Consider the following 20,379-nt stretch of genomic DNA (forward strand, 5'->3'; position numbering starts at 1 on the left):
TTCAGTTTTAGAGACTAAGAACTTTTTTAGTCTAACTTTGCAATAAAATAATAAAAATGGTGAAAAGTTATTTTAAAAAAATTGCTTAAAAATTAAGATGTGGTTTATAGTGTATAGAGTCCCATAGTCCGTAAAATACAGTATTAGGTTTCCAGCTACCCCCTCCTTTTTAGTGTAGCTACATGAACTCAGGAATGGCCAAAGGAAGGGTGGGAAGAAGGGGAGGTGGGGGCAGTCCATAACTTAGGCAGTATTTAAGGAATAGGATATGGGATTAGCTTTTAGCTAGGCATAGGGACAGCCTTGGAGGAGCCAGCCATGAAAAAAACTCTTCCATTTGGTGTGCAAGATATATGAGACAGATGAAATGCCCTCAGCCTTCAAGAAGAATATATCAGCCCAATTCCAAAGAACACTGATGCTGACAGGTGTGAATATTACCCAACTATTGGTTTAATAAGTCATACTTGCAAAATACTAATAAGAATTCTTTACAGAAGAATGGAAAAACTGGTAGAAACCAACTTTGGGGAAGATCAGTTTGGATCCTGGAGAAATGTGAGCACACACGAGGAAAGACTGACACTACAGCTTACCTTAGAACATAGATTCAGGAAAGGCAAACCTACATTTATAGCATTTGTAGACTTAGAGAAAGCTTTTGTCATTGTTGACTGGAATACTCTCTTTGAAATTCTGGAGGTAGCATGGGTAAAATACAGCAAGTGAAAGGCTATTTACAACTTTTACAGAAAACAAACAGCAGTTATAGGAGTCGAAGTCGAGGGTTATGAAAGGGAAGCAGTGGTTAAGATGGGAGTGAGACAGGGCTGTAGCCTATCACCAATGTTATTCGATCTGTACATTGAGCAAGCAGTAAAGAGAACCAAAGAAAACTTTGGGGAAGGAATTAAAGTTCGGAGAGAAGAAATAAAAACTTTGAGGTTTATTGATGACATTGTAATTCTGTCAGATACAGACAGCAAAGGACTTTTAAGAGTAGTTAAACTGAATCGACAGTACCTTGAAAGGTAAGATGAAAAGTAAGACGGAAATCAATAAATCAAAACAAGGATAATGGAATGTAGTCAAATTAAACCTGGTGAAGCTGAGGGAATTAAATTAGGAAAGAGGGCGCTTAAAGTAGCAGATGAGTTTTGCTATTAGAGTAGTAAAATAACAAATGATGGCTAGAGCAGAGAGGATATGAAATATAGACTAGCAATAGCACGAAAAACATTTCTGAAGAAGAGAAATCTGTTAACACCAAATATAGATTTAAGTATCAGGGAATCTTTTCTGAAAGTATTTGTGTGGAGCTTTTGAAATGAGGTGCTACAGAAGAATGCTGAAGATTAGATGGCTAGATCATACAACTAATGAGGAAATACTGAATAGATTTGGGAAGCAAAGAAATTTGTCTGATACATAAAGGGATCACCAGTTTAGTATTGGAGGGATGTGTGGAGGGTAAAAACTGCTGAGGTAGACCAAGAGATGAGTGTAGTATGAGGATTCAGAAGGATGTAAGTTGCAGAAGTTATTTGGAGAGGAACAGTATTGCACAGGATAGAGCAGCATGGAGAGCTGCATCAAACCAGTCTTCAGACTGAAGACCACAACAATAACAACAGGGATACTTTTCTGAACTAATGCTGATAGCAGGAGCAGGGGTCCAGTCATCAAAGACAGGACCACAGGTGAAAGCAGCCATATCATATACCAATTTTTGCACAGCATTTTAGGTGGGCACGACTACCGACTGTCTGTCAGAAAGAATGGCTGCCACCAAACTGTAGCCGACAGCAGAGTTGACCATCCAGGGGCAGAACACACTGCTAAGCCACTTCACTTCAATAGGTGCTTCCGGATCATTTTCACTAGCACCGTCTTTTCTATACCAAGGAGTTATGGTTGCAACATATCTGTCATTCCTGTAGTCCTCAATCTCTGCTAACTCCCTGTACCCACCCCTCTCCTTCCTCTCGAGTCATGTCCTTTAATCCACTCACGCACGTCAATGTTATCATGTGCTGCACAAACTCCCTGGTTCCGGTGCCCACATGTTGCTGCTGACTTATGAGCTGTCAGTCACTCTTCCCCAACCCTCCCTCCTGTGCCTCACATCTTTTCTCCTCTCACCCACCACACCTGACAAACCCCTCATCCCAGGAGCAGGAGGAGGAGGACGAGGAGGAGTCGTGTGCACATGTACTTTAGTTCATAAAAGGATACAGCCAAAAGCTAGAGAAGTTTTCATTCTTTTTTGTGTGCACCTTTCAATGACTGAGAACTTCTATTATTCAATGTGGTGCTTCCTCTACTCCTAATTTATATACACCCAAATTATATACAGTCTGCCAGAACTTTCCATACCATATTTTCAAAGATGACTATTGTTCAGCTAAAATTGCATCCACAAAATAATTCTTTGAAATATTCAATTCTCTGATGAACAGAGTTTCATTGCTTTTTAAAAAACTTGGTGCTTCACATTGTCAGCCAAGTCTTACTGACTTTATCAGCTTCGAAAAATGTTCAATGAATTAAATATTTGCCTTTTTCCTTTCTTTTTTTCTGTTGTTCACATTTGTGTGTTCAGAAAATGTAAGTACCTGATTAAAAGATCTGTGCTCTATTTCATATCTAGTAGGCAATGTATGTACAACAGAGTAGGTGCTTATTTCTCTGAACACAACATACTGACAAATTTGGAGTTTAGTTTTTTGGAACAACTCTTCAATTAATCACAAAATGTATTTGTTCTTGTATGAGAAGTTGAACGTATAGAAAAACAAAAGTGTAACCACAGGGTGCGTTTTCTAATTTAACAAAAGCTTTTTATCATGTAAATTACGGTACATCATCAGGAACACAGTACTATACGTATAGCCTGGACACGAAGAACTACATCTCCAAAATATTTGAACAGAACACTGTGTGGATATTGTAATGGGACACTATTTTGTAACATATGAAAATTATGGTACACTCAAAATTCATATTATTAATTGCACAGTCTAATGTGAATTATAAAATTTATTTCTGGACGCATTTGCAAAATAATGATATATTTTAGGGAAGATTCTTCTTTTGTCAAGAAAGTTTGTAAACTCTTTGGAATATTGTGAGTACTGCAGAATGTAGGTAGTAGTGGGCATGCCTCTGATGGAGAGAAACATTTTTTTTTATGATCAACATTAACAATATAATTTAGAATATTAGCGGAAATTGTAAAGATGGTGTGATATCGAAAAATGTGACAAAGAATAAAATTCAAGAATACAGGCAATTATTTAGTTATCAAGAACCCACAAAGTTAAATCAAAATTTCAGCCCCAAGTATGTACCCCTAGATGCAAAAACGGGGAGCCGACAACAAGAGAAAATGAAGATAAGTAAAATGTTTTTCTTTTGTATATCTTACGCCTCACGAAACTTTCAAAACTTGTGCAGAGACAGAGAATCTGAATCGTGATGTATGGAAGGGTAAGATTACAATGTGTACGCTACAGATGTACACGAATTACCTGTTTGAGTCAGGCTCAATGAAACTGCAACGCGGGCTCTTGACGGGCACTGGTATCTTGCTTTTTACTCCAGGGGCATATGGTGTCTGTGCCTGCACTGGTACGGCTTTCCTGGAACGATCCTCTGTTGATTTCATCTCAACAGTAGATGCTGAGCACACAGAGTGTCTTCGTTCCTATAAAGATAAATCAAAAGATACGGGCCAATGAAGGTAGATCATACAAATCGTTGATGCACTGAAATTTTTCTTGCCTATGTATTTACATTCTGAAGAGAGAGGAAGAATAAAAATTCTTGACACTGGGGGAAACAAATAATTTTACAAGTTCCACATAAAATAAATCATACATAGCCCCATAACTCTCATATAATATTGTATTTATATAAATTGACAGTACCCAATTTACATGTATCTGTGGAGTGTACTGCAAAGAGTGTGTTTTATAAGACTCATTTGCATTTACCCTTTTTGACTCAGAAATAAAGAATGGTAAACACAACATAAACTGTATGCTTCTGACACAGTCTGCACCTCTGCCGGTCACTTATCGAATGCCACATAGCCCAAAGTGCTCTTCAATAATGTCTTGCATATGATTACAAGATAGTGATACATTTTGGTAAGTTGCCTGCGTGCTCTTTCTGTTACATTCTTTATATTCTTTCCCCAAAGCATGGAAGCTAAGGTTCATTTGCCATCATTATTGTTAGAAGTTTCTGTAGAAATGTTACTTCTTAGAAATGTAAAAGTTATTTTTCTTTCTAGTACAATATCACAGAAGGTGTAGCAGTATTCTATTTCGTGAATACTTGAAAAACAAACAACCATCTGTAATGAGCAATTTATTAACCTGCCAAGCTAATATACTGTAGTCAGAAAATTTGGCTGCAGTTGCTTCTGGGTTGCTATCAATTTGTTGTTCATATTTATAGTCGTATTTCAGATGGATTCCATACAAAGATAAGCATATATAATTAAAAAATGGATAACAGAGCCACAAACTGTCAGACACCTTTCTAATGTAAATATCTATGAATTTTATTTTCATATGGTTTTTATAGCACAGATTGTGCAGAGTACAATTTATTCTCAGGACCTAAAAAGGTCCGATTGTGAAAAATAAATTATGGCTCAGTTTGAGGTAAGCTATTCACTTTCACATTTAATGTGGGAAAATTCAGAGATGACTTACTTACACACACACACACACACACACACACACACACACACACACACACACACACACACACACACACACACACTTTATTTGTGAAGTAATAACAGTGTCCAATGGATAATTATTCAAATATTTTAGCTTTTACAGTGTCAGATGAAAAACTGATTACTTTTCTTCCAGGAATTCTTATCGCACATCTGTTTGTAAACTTAGCACAAAGTACAAGGAGACTTATAAATGATTTTCAACCTAACTCACCAGTTTGTCTTGGGTTTCTCCATTAGTAATTGGAACAACATTAGAAGGCACGGCACCCGGCACAGGAGACAGATGTTCACCATTTGCAGCTTGAACGTTTTCGTCAGCAGCGTCAAAGTACACAGAAGGATCCTCCTGGCCAACGCCGGGACTTGCTGGGCTGCCGTCCCCACCGACGGCAGCACTGCCATTAGTCGTGGGGGAAGGTTTTCTCGTCAGAGGTTGCAGATGTGTGTTGGCTCGAGAATTTGCCGTTTCCACAACTGCTGAGCCTCCTGCTTTGTCCACAACTCTGATCTCCAGCCGCCCGGCCACTGCCTCCATCTCCCCTTCCTCCTCCTCCTCTTCTACCTCCTCTTCTTCTACCTCTTCACTGCCCGCAATTCCATTTGCCTCCACCACAACACCCTTTGGATGTACCGCAGCTTGTGCTAATTTTTCTTCACTATGTCCCTTCTGACACTGTTGTCTATACTGAATGTCACTTGAAGGTGGTGGTGGTTGCTGCTGCTTTGTTGGTGGTTGTTCCAACTTTAGAGGAGGACTCCTCTCTTTTGTTCCAAATGGACTGAGTTTTATTGTCTGTAACGATAAACAATACAGAATGTAAGAAACAATGATGTACAACAAGTGCAATTATTATAGGAAAGACAGAAATTTAAAGCTGTAAATAAAGAGAAGAGGGTTATGTTTCTCAGCTATACAATACATATTTTGAAACTAGACTCATTCTATATTTACTATCAAACACAAAGTACATAGTATCTTATACTTTGATGCTGCGTATTATAAACTTGTTGCATTTATAGTTGCTTCATCTCACCAATTAATGTGATTAATGAAACACACGAATTCTGTAATCTCTTTCAATTGGATTAACAGCCTATGATTCAGCTTACAGTCTGCAAAATAACCAATGGAAAGAGCATCAGATTACACAGTATGAGCCTTCATTTTTGTTGCCTTTGCTTGACATCTTATCAGATTCTGATATAAATAATCAACAACATAATAAGAGATGTACTCTAATGAATATTTACATTCATTCTCAATACAAGCTCCTAGTGAAATAAATTGCGATAGCAAATAATAATAATAATAATAATAATAATATTCTATAAATAAGTGATTATGAACTAATACAACTGAGCAAGCTAAATAAGAATGAATATTAGCCAGAATAAAGAAAATACAAATGCATGACGCTATTTTTGGTAGTATATCTATATCAATTTTTAATAAAGCTGTACATAAAGGGATTTCACATTATATGAAACATTTTGTATGCTAGAGTAATGCAACTGATGCAATAAAATTATCAGAAAAAGGGTTCCCTGCTTTCAGTGTTGTACTTATAATTTAGATAGCTATAAAACAAGGCACTGGGGCTCCAGAATAAACATCAAATTAGAAGAACTTTTCAACTTTTTGAAGATTACAATTTTCTTGTCCTGTACATTACCTCATTTGCCACTTTCAATGTGTCTGCAACTACTTTCCCCTTTTATGTCAAGTGATGTTTCATCAGATAAGTTGCAACTCATCTCCCATGGCACAACTGAAACTATGGCTAGAGTATGTCAGTCATTAATTTTAAGGTGGTTTGAGACAGAGCCTTTCTTACATTCCTGTTCTATGAACAAAGTATTTATTCTAACAGATATATGATAACAAATTATCTCTGTAATAATACTGTATAGCACATAACTATGGTTTCAGCTGTGCTTCTTGGCTTCTGATATGGTTACCACCTTAGACTCCGCTTTGGAAAAAATCAAAGTGTAGCAATTGAGAGGACATCACAAAAAATATTACTAGGCATCATGGTAAAATATTCCTTTGTCATATTGTTGGAACAGCAATGGCAGGTTCTCCATCCGTTTTCAGCAACAATCACACAACCAGCACCAAGTACTGGAACATGAAGAATATGCCTTGAAAAATGGGCTTATTGCACTTTTCGAGGATTGAGCTTGTTCTGTGGATTACAATAAAAGAAAACTGATGAAAGAATGAATCCAGAGAAAGAGAATATCATCAAAAGGGATACAAATGAGACATTCTGACAACACCAGAGACAACAGAGAGATGTAAGAGATAATGCATAGTATTGCATGGAAAGTGTGAAAATAGCCAAATTAGCAAATTTCGCACTTGCAACAGACTTGGATGCTGCATACAGATTCAGTATAGGAAAAACTTCACAGATGACTGAAAACATATTATTGTTACAGTTAGGTTTCCACATACCTAGGATAAATTTACAACTGTTTATAAGTGATTCCAGTTACCATATAATGTACCCTCAATGAAACCAGTGATCTGCAAGGAATGGGCACAATTAAAAGGAGCAGAAGCACCTTTGGATCCTGCTAGAGTTCAATGCACATAGATTCTGAGTTGTGGTCAATGAGATTTTAAACACATTCTTATGATGAAAGTGTGCCTTGCAATATCCTGGAGAAGATTAATAGGCCTTTAACTGTGTATCCAGCACATGCCACTGTCAAATGATTACAGAAGTCAGGTAAGAGCCATTATTTATTTCCTCCTGTCGGTCTCTTTTTTTCTTTTTTCGCTTTTCTTCTGACTACTTCTATGTGGTCCTCCACCATTTAATCTCCTGTGCTAATCTCATCATCTAACAGTAGCACTTAACACTCAACACCTTCAGTTGTTGTTGTGTATATTCCAGTTCCTATCTTGTCTTACAATTTTTGCTCAGTTCAGCTCCCTCTGATTCCAAAGAGCATTTTAACACACATCCTATCATTCAGTCTCATCAGCTAGTTAGTATTTTCCAAATATACCTTTCCTCACTGATTCTGCAAAGAACCTCTTCATATGTTGATTTTATCAGTGGACTTAATTTTCAGCAGTCTTCTGCAATACCAACTCTAATACACTTCTCCCCCCTCTTTTCCACTTTTACTGCAGTCCATAATTAACTACCATGCAATGTTGTGCTCCAGACATACAGGGGGTGAACATAAAATTGAAAACACCAAAAACACAGCACATTTCTATACGTAATAAGATGTAGGAATCCTGTTGGCATTCGAAACAGGTTTCAGTGATCTCAGAATGGATAAATATAGAAACTGTGTGGTTTTCGAGGGAATTTTATATCATTCCTCCTGCAGTATAGTTGCAAATTTGTGTACTGATGATGGAAGTGGATAGGGATCATGCAACCCACTCTCCACAGTAGACCACAAAGGCTCAATAATACTGAGATTTAACAGGTTTGGTGGCTTACAAAACCAGTCCCAGATGATGCAAGCTGTGTCAACAGATGTCCGGTTGTCTCGCAACAAAGCATCGCCACAGAGTAATCAACATTGCACTGTGGGATGGACCTGATCAGCAAAAATGGTTAAGGAATCACTGGCAGTAATGTTGCCTAGAGAATAGCCTTAGCACCCACAGAATAACACAATACGGTTGCCCAAATCATCACCGATCTCCCACCATGTTTCAATCTCAGAATGTAAACTCAGCCAGAAGTTGGAAACAGTACGAAACAAGACTCATCTGACTAAATCACATTCTTCAATTTTCTCATGGTCCACCTTTTATGACTTTGGCATCATGTTTTTCCTTTACAGACATCAGACTCACTGATGAGTGATTTAAGAATTCCAGCTCAGCCTGTATTTCCTCCTTATGGAGCTCCCTTCGTGTTGTTTTAAAGCAGATGGGTTTGTGACTAACATTCAGTTCTGCCACAATTTTTGCAGCTGTCCTCCTCCTACTTTTTGACACAATTCTCTTCAATGACCATCTGTCACAATTACTCAGCACACAATTTCACCTGTGTTATGACTTAGTGGATGATGTTTTTTGCTTTCCCTGTATGCTGTATAGATCATCACCTCCTGAAACACCAAAAACTTTGGATGTCTCGGTTAAAGAAGCACCCACCTTAGAGCACCAACTATTTGTCCATGTTCAAATTCACTTAGCTCTGTCATAATGTAATCAAAACTACGTAGAACATTGTCCTGACCACAAGTGACACTTTCAACACATTGAGGACACTGCGTATGTGTCATTCGTGGTCAAATACAACATCACAACCTGCCTGACTGGCTACCATCTGCACTTATGTTCAGGCATGTATTTATCACTGTGTTTCCATTTTTTTGTCCAACCTCTGTAAATTCTCAAAAGTCCCTACCTGATGTTAATGCCTATGTCTTACACAAGTACACTTTTTTATGAGGAAAACTCTCCCTGCCTCTGCTAGTCTTATCAAATGGTATCATGCTGATTTGCAGACAGGCACAATGGAAAGACTGTTACGCACTAAGTTTTCAGCCAAAGCCTTCTTCAGAAAATAAAGCTAAACACACACACATCCACAAAAGTAGTCACACCTGCAGTCAAACTCGAGTGGCCGGAGATAGTGATCACGTGTGAATGTGTGTGTATTTACCTCTCTTTTCTGAAGAAGGCTTCAGTTGAAAGATCACTGTGTAACAGTCTTTTTGTTGCACCAGTCTGCAACTCAAAGTGTCATATTTATGGTGAGTATTGTGAGTATTTCCACAATTGTTCAAATGAATCTTTGATGTGTCCATCTGTCTGGGTGGTGAAATTATCTTATTTATGCTAGCATGTTTCCTTCCAGTCGGATCAAAGGATACATCAAAACTATAATACAGCTGCTCAAGATATTACAAAACAATACCCATATCCCCACTGGCTTGTAGTACACATATCATGCACCTCCAAATCTTTTTAAAAATAGGTATACACATTAGTTTCGACTATAGCTACTCTACAGTTAAGAAATTGTTTGTGTCATTCTTGTCACACGCTTTTGTTGACACTAAATCTTTAGACACTTATTAATTTTGGCAGTCACTTTTATTAGATTAACAATACACTATTATTATGTTTATCAGTAAGTTTAGTCAATTCTCCACTATTGTGTTTAGCATACAAAGTTTCCCATGAACTCTGTATGCTTGTGTCACAAGTTCAGTACAGTAGCTCTGGATACACACAGTCAATCTGCATCTGTTGTTTACAATTGACTGTGTGGCAACAACAACTTGCTCTTACTGGAGGTCTGAAGGTATAACATTATAGTTATTAAATATAATTCGAAAATGATCACAGGTGTAATGATGATACAGAATACTTCCACAAATATTATGCAGGTGGAACACATGAGACAATGTAAATGTGTTACAGATTTGTCAAAACAAGATCCAGAAAAGAGGTGCTTATACCATGGTGTTTGTATTACTTTTTCCCAACTGTTGCAATTTGGGAGCCCTATTCATCAAAAGGAGACCTCACAGCATCCAAATGAATCTGAAAATATTTTGTTTATTATGTTCCTTACTTTCCACTACTGATGAAGTTAAAACTGTATCTTTCATTTTAATTTTCATACAAGTTGTCTATTTATTTATCTCATGTATATGATCTCTGTTTATTTATAAACTGCAATGCACATATTCCTAGCACATAGAATCATGCACAATATTCATTCCTTGTAACAACACCAGACTTTGCAACAGCACATTTTACATGTTTGAACAATGGACACCCTAAAGCACAACATGGGAAGGCACACTGGAATAAGGCAGTGTAATGGGAAACATGCATCTGTGTGGAGGAAGTTGCAGGCAGCACAACAGAAGCCCCCACACGCACCGGCAGACTGGGCCTTCGGGCACGATCTCTTTCAGCATCGGCCAATTCTTTCTCTTCCTGAGTCAAGCGCACAGCCACATTGCGCATCACGTCCACTTCATACACCAAATCATCAAAGGCAGCTTGCTGCAGCAAAGGTGGCTCCAGTTCAGGTCTGTCAGGTGAGAACAAGATTGTGTTACTTTAAGTTGTAGATACAACTACAAAATAAATTATAGCAGTATGAAAACTGATAAATGGTTCCAAAACAGTATTAAACTCGTTACGTATACTAAGAAATGGTGAGAAATAGGGAGGAGAGTAGGAGAAAGGCAAAAGGGGGAACAAAGAGGAGAGAAAAGCACAGAGGGGGATGAAAAGGTAAACTGGTGGTAAGAGCAAAGGAAAAGATCAAAGTGGAGGCGGAAGGAGTAAACCATTACTGGGGGACAAAGAATAGGTCATATGAGAAGGAGAGAGAATAAGGTCAAAGAGTGGGAAGAGGGGGGAAAGGGTTAGGTAAGAGGGAGGTGAAGAAGGAAACAGTCAAAGAGAGGGATATGAGGAAAGAGTAAAAGAGGGGGTGATGGCCAGAGATGGAAAGAGGATCAGAGATGGAAAGAGGATCAGAGATGGAAAGAGGATCAGGGATGGAAAGAGGATCAGGGATGGAAAGAGGATCAGGGATGGAAAGAGGATCAGGGATGGAAAGAGGATCAGAGATGAAAAGAGGGAGAGAGACAGATAGGAGGAACAGTTGGGAAAGGTTCATGGAGGTGAAACGGGTCAGGAAGGGGGGAGAGGGAGAGGGTCAGAGGTCTGAGGTTGGGAAAAGTATGGTGTGGGGAAGTGCCCAACATGGTGAGGGAGGGGGATTTTACAAGTTGGAGGAAGTATCAAACTTGAAGGGAGGGAGGAGTCAGATGTGTGGGGGAAGCGTCAAAAAAGAGGGGAGGAAGGGGGGGAGTGCCAGAAATTGGGGGGTCATAAGTTGGGTTTGGAAGTATCAGAAATGGGTAGGGTCAGAGGAGGTCAGGGGAAGGGTCAGAGGAGGTCAGGGGAAGGGTCAGAGGAAGGGTCAGAGGAAGGGTCAGAGGAAGGGGCAGAGGTCGAAGGAAGGACCAAGCTTAGGGACAGGAGACAGAAGTGGGAGGTGAAGGGTCAGAGGTTGGGATGAAATGTCAAAGGGCATGAGTTGAGTTACAGATGGGGGGAAGGGTCAGAGGTGAAAGGAATGGGTTATAGGCATGGGGGGAAGGGAAAGGTTCAGAGAGATATGGTTGAAGGGGGAATGTAAGAATGTAGGCTACACGTGAAGAGGAAGAAACAGGTTGGGGGGAGGGTGATAATGAACGGCTTGAATGAGAGAAAGTGATAGTGTGAAAAGCTGTAAAGGACAGAGGAGGTAGGGGGCGGGTGGGAAGGGACGGAGAGAGGGAGACGGGGTGGGAAGGGAGGGAGGGAGACGGGGGGGAGGGAGACGGTGGGGGAGGGAGACGGTGGGGGGGAGGGAGACGGTGGGGGGGGGAGGGAGACGGTGGGGGGGGGAGGGAGACGGTGGGGGGGGAGGGAGACGGTGGGGGAGGGAGACGGTGGGGGAGGGAGACGGTGGGGGAGGGAGACGGTGGGGGAGGGAGACGGTGGGGGAGGGAGACGGTGGGGGAGGGAGACGGTGGGGGAGGGAGACGGTGGGGGAGGGAGACGGTGGGGGAGGGAGACGGTGGGGGAGGGAGACGGTGGGGGAGGGAGACGGTGGGGGAGGGAGACGGTGGGGGAGGGAGACGGTGGGGGAGGGAGACGGTGGGGGAGGGAGACGGTGGGGGAGGGAGACGGTGGGGGAGGGAGACGGTGGGGGAGGGAGACGGTGGGGGAGGGAGACGGTGGGGGAGGGAGACGGGGGGAGGGAGACGGGGGGGAGGGAGACGGGGGGGAGGGAGACGGGGGGGTGGGAGACGGGGGGTGGGAGAAGGGGGGAGGGAGACGGGGGGAGGGAGACGGGGGGAGGGAGACGGGGGGAGGGAGACGGGGGAGGGAGGCGAGGGGATAAAAGCGGAAGGGTAGAGACGGGGACTGAAACTGAGTACAGCATTGTTGTATGGCACAACACAGCAGAGATTCATTCATTCATTATTGAAGATAATTACTGTTATTAAACAGGCCACAGCGAAAATGGAAAAAAGTAATACTTTCTGCATTAGTGCTATCGATACATGACATCATAAGTAGTCTTATCATCGAAAGAAAGCATAGTCCTCTTTATTCCTGGCAAAACTAAGGAAGATGTAACATATTTAAAAGACCAACAGATACATTAGCCACAATTTGATTTAAAATTAACCATGCCCAGGTGTATATATCAAGTTAGTGTAACACAAACATATTTTGGTAATTAAGAGAGATTCTACTTTTGTTGTACAATACTAAAGAAAAGTGTTACCAAGTATAAAAGTTATTGCACAAACTAAGAAAGTCATCTGGAAAACTGAGATGAAAATATATTTATATAAAGTGAAACATCACCCAGAAAAACACAATAATTTCAAAATATTCATCATATTTATGTGGCAGTAAATCACTTTCTTTGCATGATAAAGAATTTCAGTTCTAGAAAATTGTGCATTTCCAAATATGCAGAAATAGTGAATGCTGAGGGAATTGGATTAGGAAATGACACACTTAAAGTAGTAACGGCGTTTTGCTATTTTGGGAGCAAAATAACTGATGATGGTCGAAGTGTTGTTGTTGTGGTCTTCAGTCCTGAGACTGGTTTGATGCAGCTCTCCATGCTAATCTATCCTGTGCAAGCTTCTTCATCTCCCACTACCTACTGCAACCTACATCCTTCTGAATCTGCTTAGTGTATTCATCTCTTGGTCTCCCTCTACGATTTTTACCCTCCACGCTGCCCTCCAATGCTAAATTTGTGATCCCTCAATGTCTCAGAACATGTCCTACCAACCGATCCCTTCTTCTAGTCAAGTTGTGCCACAAACTTCTCTTCTCCCCAATTCTATTCAATACCTCCTTATTAGTTACGTGATCTACCCACCTAATCTTCAACATTCTTCTGTAGCACCAAATTTCAAAAGCTTCTATTCTCTTCTTGTTCAAACTATTTATTGTCCATGTTTCACTTCCATACATGGCTAAACTCCATACAAATACTTTCAGAAACGACTTCCTGACACTTAAATCTATACTCGATGTTAACAAATTTCTCTTCTTCAGAAACGCTTTCCTTGCCATTGCCAGTCTACATTTTATATCCTCTCTACTTCGACCGTCATCAGTTATTTTGCTCCCCAAATAGCAAAACTCCTTTACTACTTTAAGTGTCTCATTTCCTAATCTAATTCCCTCAGCATCACCTGATTTAATTTGACTACATTTCATTATCCTTGTTTTGCTTTTGTTGATGTTCATCTTATATCCTCCTTTCAAGACACTGTCCATTCCATTCAACTGCTCTTCCAAGTCCTTTGCTGTCTCTGACAGAATTACAATGTCATCGGCGAACCTCAAAGTATTTATTTCTTCTCCCTGGATTTTAAAACCTACTCCAAATTTTTCTTTTGCTTCCTTTACTGCTTGCTCAATATACAGATTGAATAACATCAGGGAGAGGCTACAACCCTGTCTCACTCCCTTCCCAACCACTGCTTCCCTTTCACGCCCCTCGACTCTTATAACTGCCATCTGGTTTCTGTACAAATTGTAAATAGCCTTTCGCTCCCTGTATTTTACCCCTGCCACCTTTAGAATTTGAAAGAGAGTATTCCAGTCAACATTGTCAAAAGCTTTCTCTAAGTCTACAAATGCTAAAAACGTAGGTTTGCCTTTCCTTAATCTTTCTTCTAAGATAAGTCGTAAGGTCAGTATTGCCTCACATGTTCCAACATTTCTACGGAATCAAAAATGATCTTCCCTGAGGTCAGCTTCTACCAGTTTTTCCATTCATCTGTAAATAATTCATGTTAGTATTTTGCAGCTGTGACTTATTAAACTGATAGTTCTGTAATTTTTACATCTGTCAACACCTGCTTTCTTTGGGATTGGAATTATTATATTCTTCTTGAAGTCTGAGGGTATTTCGCCTGTCTCGTACATCTTGCTCACCAGATGGTAGAGTTTTGTCAGGACTGGCTCTCCCAAGGCCGTCAGTAGTTCCAATGGAATGTTGTCTACTCCCGGGCCCTTGTTTCGACTCAGGTCTTTCAGTGCTCTGTCAAACTCTTCACGCAGTATTGTATCTCCCATTTCATCTTCATCTTCATCTACATCCTCTTCCATTTCCATAATATTGTCCTCAAGTACATCGCCCTTGTATAGACCCTCTATATACTCCTTCCACCTTTCTGCTTTCCCCTCTTTGCTTAGAACTGGGTTTCGATCTGAGCTCTTGATATTCATACAAGTGGCTCTCTTTTCTCCAAAGGTCTCTTTAATTTTCCTGTAGGCTGTATCTATCTTAGCCCTAGTGAGATAAGCCTCCACATCCTTACATTTGTCCTCTAGCCATTTTGCACTTCCTGTCGATCTCATTTTTGAGACGTTTGTATTCCTTTTTGCCTGCTTCATTTACTGCATTTTTATATTTTCTCCTTTCGTCAATTAAATTCAATATTTCTTCTGTTACCCAAGGATTTCTACTAGCCCTCGTCTTTTTACCTACTTGATCCTCTGCTGCCTTCACCGCTTCATCCCTCAGAGCTACCCATTCGTCTTCTACTGTATTTCTTTCCCCCATTCCTGTCAATTGTTCCCTTATGCTCTCCCTGAAACTCTGTACAACCTCTGGTTTAGTCAGTTTATCCAGGTCCCATCTCCTTAAATTCCCACCTTTTTGCAATTTCTTCAGTTTTAATCTACAGTTCATAACCAATAGATTGTGGCCAGAGTCCACATTTGCCCCTGGAAATGTCCTACAATTTAAAACCTGGTTCCTAAATCTCTGTCTTACCATTATATAATCTATCTGATACCTTTTAGTATCTCCAGGATTCTTCCATGTATACAACCTTCTTTTATGATTCTTGAACCAAGTGTTAGCTATGATTAAGTTATGCTCTGTGCAAAATTCTAACAGACGGCTTCCTCTTTCATTTCTTAGCCCCAATCCATATTCATCTACTATGTTTCCTTGTTTCCCTATTCCTACTGTCGAGTTCCAGCCACCCATGACTATTAAATTTTCGTCTCCCTTCACTACCTGAATAATTTCTTTTATCTTATCATACATTTCTTCAATGTCTTCGTCATCTGCAGAGCTAGTTGGCATATAAACTTGTACTACTGTAGTAGGCTTGGGCTTCGTGTCTATCTTGGCCACAATAATGCGTTCACTATGCTGTCTGTAGTAGCTTACCCGCATTCCTATTTTTTTTATTCATTATTAAACCTACTCCTGCATTACCCCTATTTGATTTTGTATTTATAATCCTGTATTCACCCGACCAAAAGTCTTGTTCTTCCTGCCACCGGACTTCACTAATTCCCACTATATCTAACTTTAACCTATCCATTTCCCTTTTTAAATTTTCTAACCTACCTGCCCTATTAAGGGATCTGACATTCCACACTCCGATCCGTAGAACGCCACTTTTCTTTCTCCTGATAAAGCGTTTCTGAAGAAGAGAAATTTGTTAACATCGAGTATAGATTTAAGTGTCAGGAAGTCGTTTCTGAAAGTATTTGTATGGAGTGTAGCCATGCATGGAAGTGAAACATGGACGGTAAACAGCTCGGACAAGAAGAGAACAGAAGCTTTCGAAATGTGGTGCTACAGAAGAATGCTGAAGATTAGATGGGTAGATCACATAACTAATGAGGAGGTATTGAGTAGAATTGGCGAGGAGAGGAGTTTGTGGCACAACTTGACTAGAAGAAGGGATAGGTTGGTAGGACATGTTCTGAGGCATCAAGTGATCACCAATTTAGTATTGGACGGCAGTGTGGAGGGTAAAAATCGTGAAGGGAAACCAAGAGATGAATACACTAAGCAGATTCAGAAGGATGTAGGCTACAATAGGTACTGGGAGATGATGAAGCTTGCACAGGATAGAGTAGCATGGAGAGCTGCATCAAACCAGTCTCAGGACTGAAGACCACAACAACAACAACAGTAAACATGACAAATGACGACAAATGTTTGTGTGATAATTTACATACGCTTTCAGACCAAATTCAGCTTCTGTCAAAATAGGTTGCTTTTTGGTACCTACTAAGCAAATATTCACAAAGGTCCACATTTCCTAAAAGTTGGTCCTGCTTTTAAAGAAGCACAAAACTGTTGACTGCTGTCTGACAGTGCGTATTGTTGATTTCTACCCCACCTGTGACACAAATAAATTGAACCTAATGGCTAAAAACAGGCCTCTTTCAGGATATTAACACTGAAAATGATATCAGTGACCATGAGGTGGTTGTAGCATCAATGATTACCTAAGTACAATGGGAAACTATAAAAAGTTGAAAGAGCTACTTTTTTGTCGAACTAGATGAAAAGGCAATAGTATCATATGCTGATGAGGAACTTTGAACATTTTGCTTTGGGCAGGAGCATGTACAGGAACTGTGGCTGAAGTTCATAACAACAGATACAGACTCTGTATCCAGAGTCATTTATCATGTAATCTTGTAACTATTTTGTTGTCCTCCACAAAACTAACATAAGCTGATCCTGCACACTTCCCGCATCTCATATTCTGCGTACGCTCTTACACAGTTCTGTGACTCTAATCAGTTATACATTACCATTTACCAAATCTGCGGACAGTTAACTGCCATCGTAAATCTCCTCATTGGTGTTGCAGTTTTCACAAACATTAGTGCAGTTTCATTTTATAGCCAATTATCATACAGGACTGGATACTTATTTAAAGAAATGTAGACTAAACTCTACTTTGATTCATAAATTTCAGATTTCCTTTTCTACTAAGCTATACAACGATTTGACATGTAAATGAAGCAAACACGTGAGAATGCACACAGAGTATTGAGATGGTATTACATGTAATTCAGTTTTATAGACAGAAACCAATGTCGTTAACAAAACATGTTCATGCATCACGTATAGGCAATAACCATTGAAGAACGTAATTTTCTTGAACAGGAAACTTGACTCTCGTACAGTGTTCCATTTTACAATGGTCATTTTTAAAGTAAGAACTGATGGCTCATCATGTCCACGCATCCTGACATGTGACATATGTTCCTAGTTGGCCACTCTTGGCCAGTCTCCCACTGCACCGTCATTAAGTTTCACATCTCTGCATGTGTTCGTTGTATGGTTATACTGCTGCATTTGTCACCATGTTAATCAATAATCCCACTGACTGTGCAGTGTGCTCTGTTATACGGTCCTTACATGCAAAACAAATTCATCCTGCTGAAATTCACCAGCAGCTTGACGTTTATGGTGCAGGTGTAATGAATGATGGAAATGTGCATAAATGGTGTAGGCTGTTTAATGAAGGTAGGACAAATGTTCATGATGATGATTGATCTGGATGTCCTACTGCCACGAATGAAGATCTGACATAAAAAGTTGATGAGGCAATTAGCCACAACAGGCACTTCATTATTGACGAGCTGCATCAGAAATTTCCACAAGTTTCAAGATCAGCATTTTATAATATTGTTACTGACAAAATTTGCTACAAAAAATGTGTGCGAGATGGGTACCGAAAATGTTGACAGAAGATCACAAAAAAAAGCAAATGGTGCATTCATGTCAGCTTTGGAGTGCTACCACAAGGATGGTGACAAGTTCCTAAGTCGCACTGTGACCGGTGATGAAACGTGGATTGCACAATACAATCTAGAGAATGCACATCAGTCCAGTGAGGGGCGTCATTCAAACTCGCTGATGAAACCATAAAACTTCAAACAAGAACATTCAACATGGAAAATCACGGCCATGTTTTTTTGGGACTGGAGAGGCATTCTTCTGGTACACTTTTTGTCAAAAGGAATGGCAATCAATGATGAGATGTACTACAAAACATTAATAAAGCTTAGGCACACAATTCAAAATTGCCGGCAGGTACTGTTCTCTAGCAGCGGCATTCTGCTTCACGACAATGCTCAGCCTCACCTCACACTGTGGCAAGAACAACAATGCAGCTGTATAAGTTTCATTGGGAGTTACTGATCATCCATCACACAGCCCTGAAATAGCCCCGTCAGACTTCCATCTGTTTCCAAAACTGAAGGAATTTCTTGGTGGAAAGTGCTTAGAAAATGATGACATGTTGAAAGAAACTGTTACTAACTGGTTTAATAGCCAGGCAGCAGATTTCTTTGATGCTGGGATTCGAAAGCTGGTATCAAGACTTAACAAATGTTTAAAATCTTCATGGCGACTATGCTGAAAAGCCAAAAAATGTGCATGTTTGTTGTACAATTTATGTTCATAAATAAAATTTCTCCAACTTCATTACAAATCGGTTCTTACTTTAAAAATGACCCTTGTAATTACTGCTAGGAAAACAATGGTTCTTCATCACTCCCCCCATGCCCCCACCTCCTCAGATCTTAAAATTCTGTCAACCTACTGCTAATAAGAAAGGTTATTCTCTCACCAAATCCTGTGGGCAGTCACATTGTTTCTGCTCTTGTAAAGTACCTATACATACTTTTACAAGTGTTATCCAGAATCTCAAAAATACACTATTGGCCATTAAAATTGCTACACCAAGAAGATGACGTGCTACAGATGCGAAATTTAACCGACAGGAAGAAGACGCTGTGATATGCAAATGATTAGCTTTTCAGAGCATTCACACAAGGCTGGCACCGGTGGTGACACCTACAACGTGCTGACATGAGGAAAGTTCCCAACCAATTTCTCATTCACAAAAAGAGCAGTTGACCGGCGTTGCCTGGTGAAACGTTGATGTGATGCCTTTGATAAAGGTCATATTGAAGCCTATTGCAATTGCAGTTTATCGTATCGCGGCATTACTGCTCGTGTTGGTTGAGATCTAATGACTGTTAGCAGAATATGGAATCTGCGGGTTCAGGAGGGTAATACGGCACACCGTGCTGGATCCCAACGGCCTCGTATCACTAGCAGTCGAGATGACAGGCATCTTATCCGCATGGCTGTAACAGATCGTGCAGCCACGTCTCGATCCCTGAGTCAACAGATTGGGACGTTTGCAAGACAACAACCATCTGCACGAACAGTTATACTACGTTTGCAGCAGCATGGACTATCAGCTCGGAGACTATGGCTGTGGTTACCCTTGACGCTGCATCACAGACAGGAGCACCTGTGATGGTGTACTCAATGACAAACCCGGCAAAACGTCATTTTTTGGATGAATCCATGTTCTGTTTACAGCATCATGATTGTCGCATCCGTGTTTGACGACATCACGGTGAACGCACATTGGAAGCGTGTATTCGTCATTGCCATACTGGCGTATCACCCAGTGTGATGGTATTGAGTGCCATTGGTTACACATCTCTGTCACCTCTTGTATACATTGACAGCACTTTGAACAGTGGACATTACATTTCAGATGTGTTACGACCCGTGGCTCCATCCTTCATTCAATCCCTGTGAAACCCTACATTTCAGTAGGATAATGCATGACTGCAAGTTGCAGGTCCTGTAGAGGCCTTTATGGATACAGAAAATGTTCGACTGCTGCCCTGGCCAGCACATTCTCCAGATCTCTCACCAATTGAAACTGTCTGGTCAATGGTGGCTATGCAACTGGCTCGTCACAATATGCCAGTCACTATTCTTGATGAA

The 20,379-nt window shown here is 40.3% G+C and overlaps 1 protein-coding gene across 5 annotated transcripts in view; it reads right to left on the reverse strand.

Annotated features, from left to right (window-relative positions):
- The window catches only part of LOC126101139 (tau-tubulin kinase homolog Asator), a 690,846-nt gene that overhangs the window by 21,670 nt on the left and 648,797 nt on the right, over positions 1–20,379 (reverse strand). For 4 of the 5 annotated variants that reach the window (XM_049911824.1, XM_049911821.1, XM_049911823.1 and 1 more), the window contains 3 exons: positions 10,638–10,791; positions 4,968–5,549; positions 3,531–3,706 (listed from right to left, as the gene is read on the reverse strand). In XM_049911824.1, the coding sequence (XP_049767781.1) occupies positions 3,531–3,706; positions 4,968–5,549; positions 10,638–10,791 (912 nt within the window). The remainder of the gene's footprint in view (positions 1–3,530; positions 3,707–4,967; positions 5,550–10,637; positions 10,792–20,379) is intronic. The other variant, XM_049911825.1, reaches the window with a different exon arrangement.

This window comes from Schistocerca cancellata, chromosome 9 (genome assembly GCF_023864275.1).
Source record: "Schistocerca cancellata isolate TAMUIC-IGC-003103 chromosome 9, iqSchCanc2.1, whole genome shotgun sequence".
Taxonomy (NCBI): domain Eukaryota; kingdom Metazoa; phylum Arthropoda; class Insecta; order Orthoptera; family Acrididae; genus Schistocerca; species Schistocerca cancellata.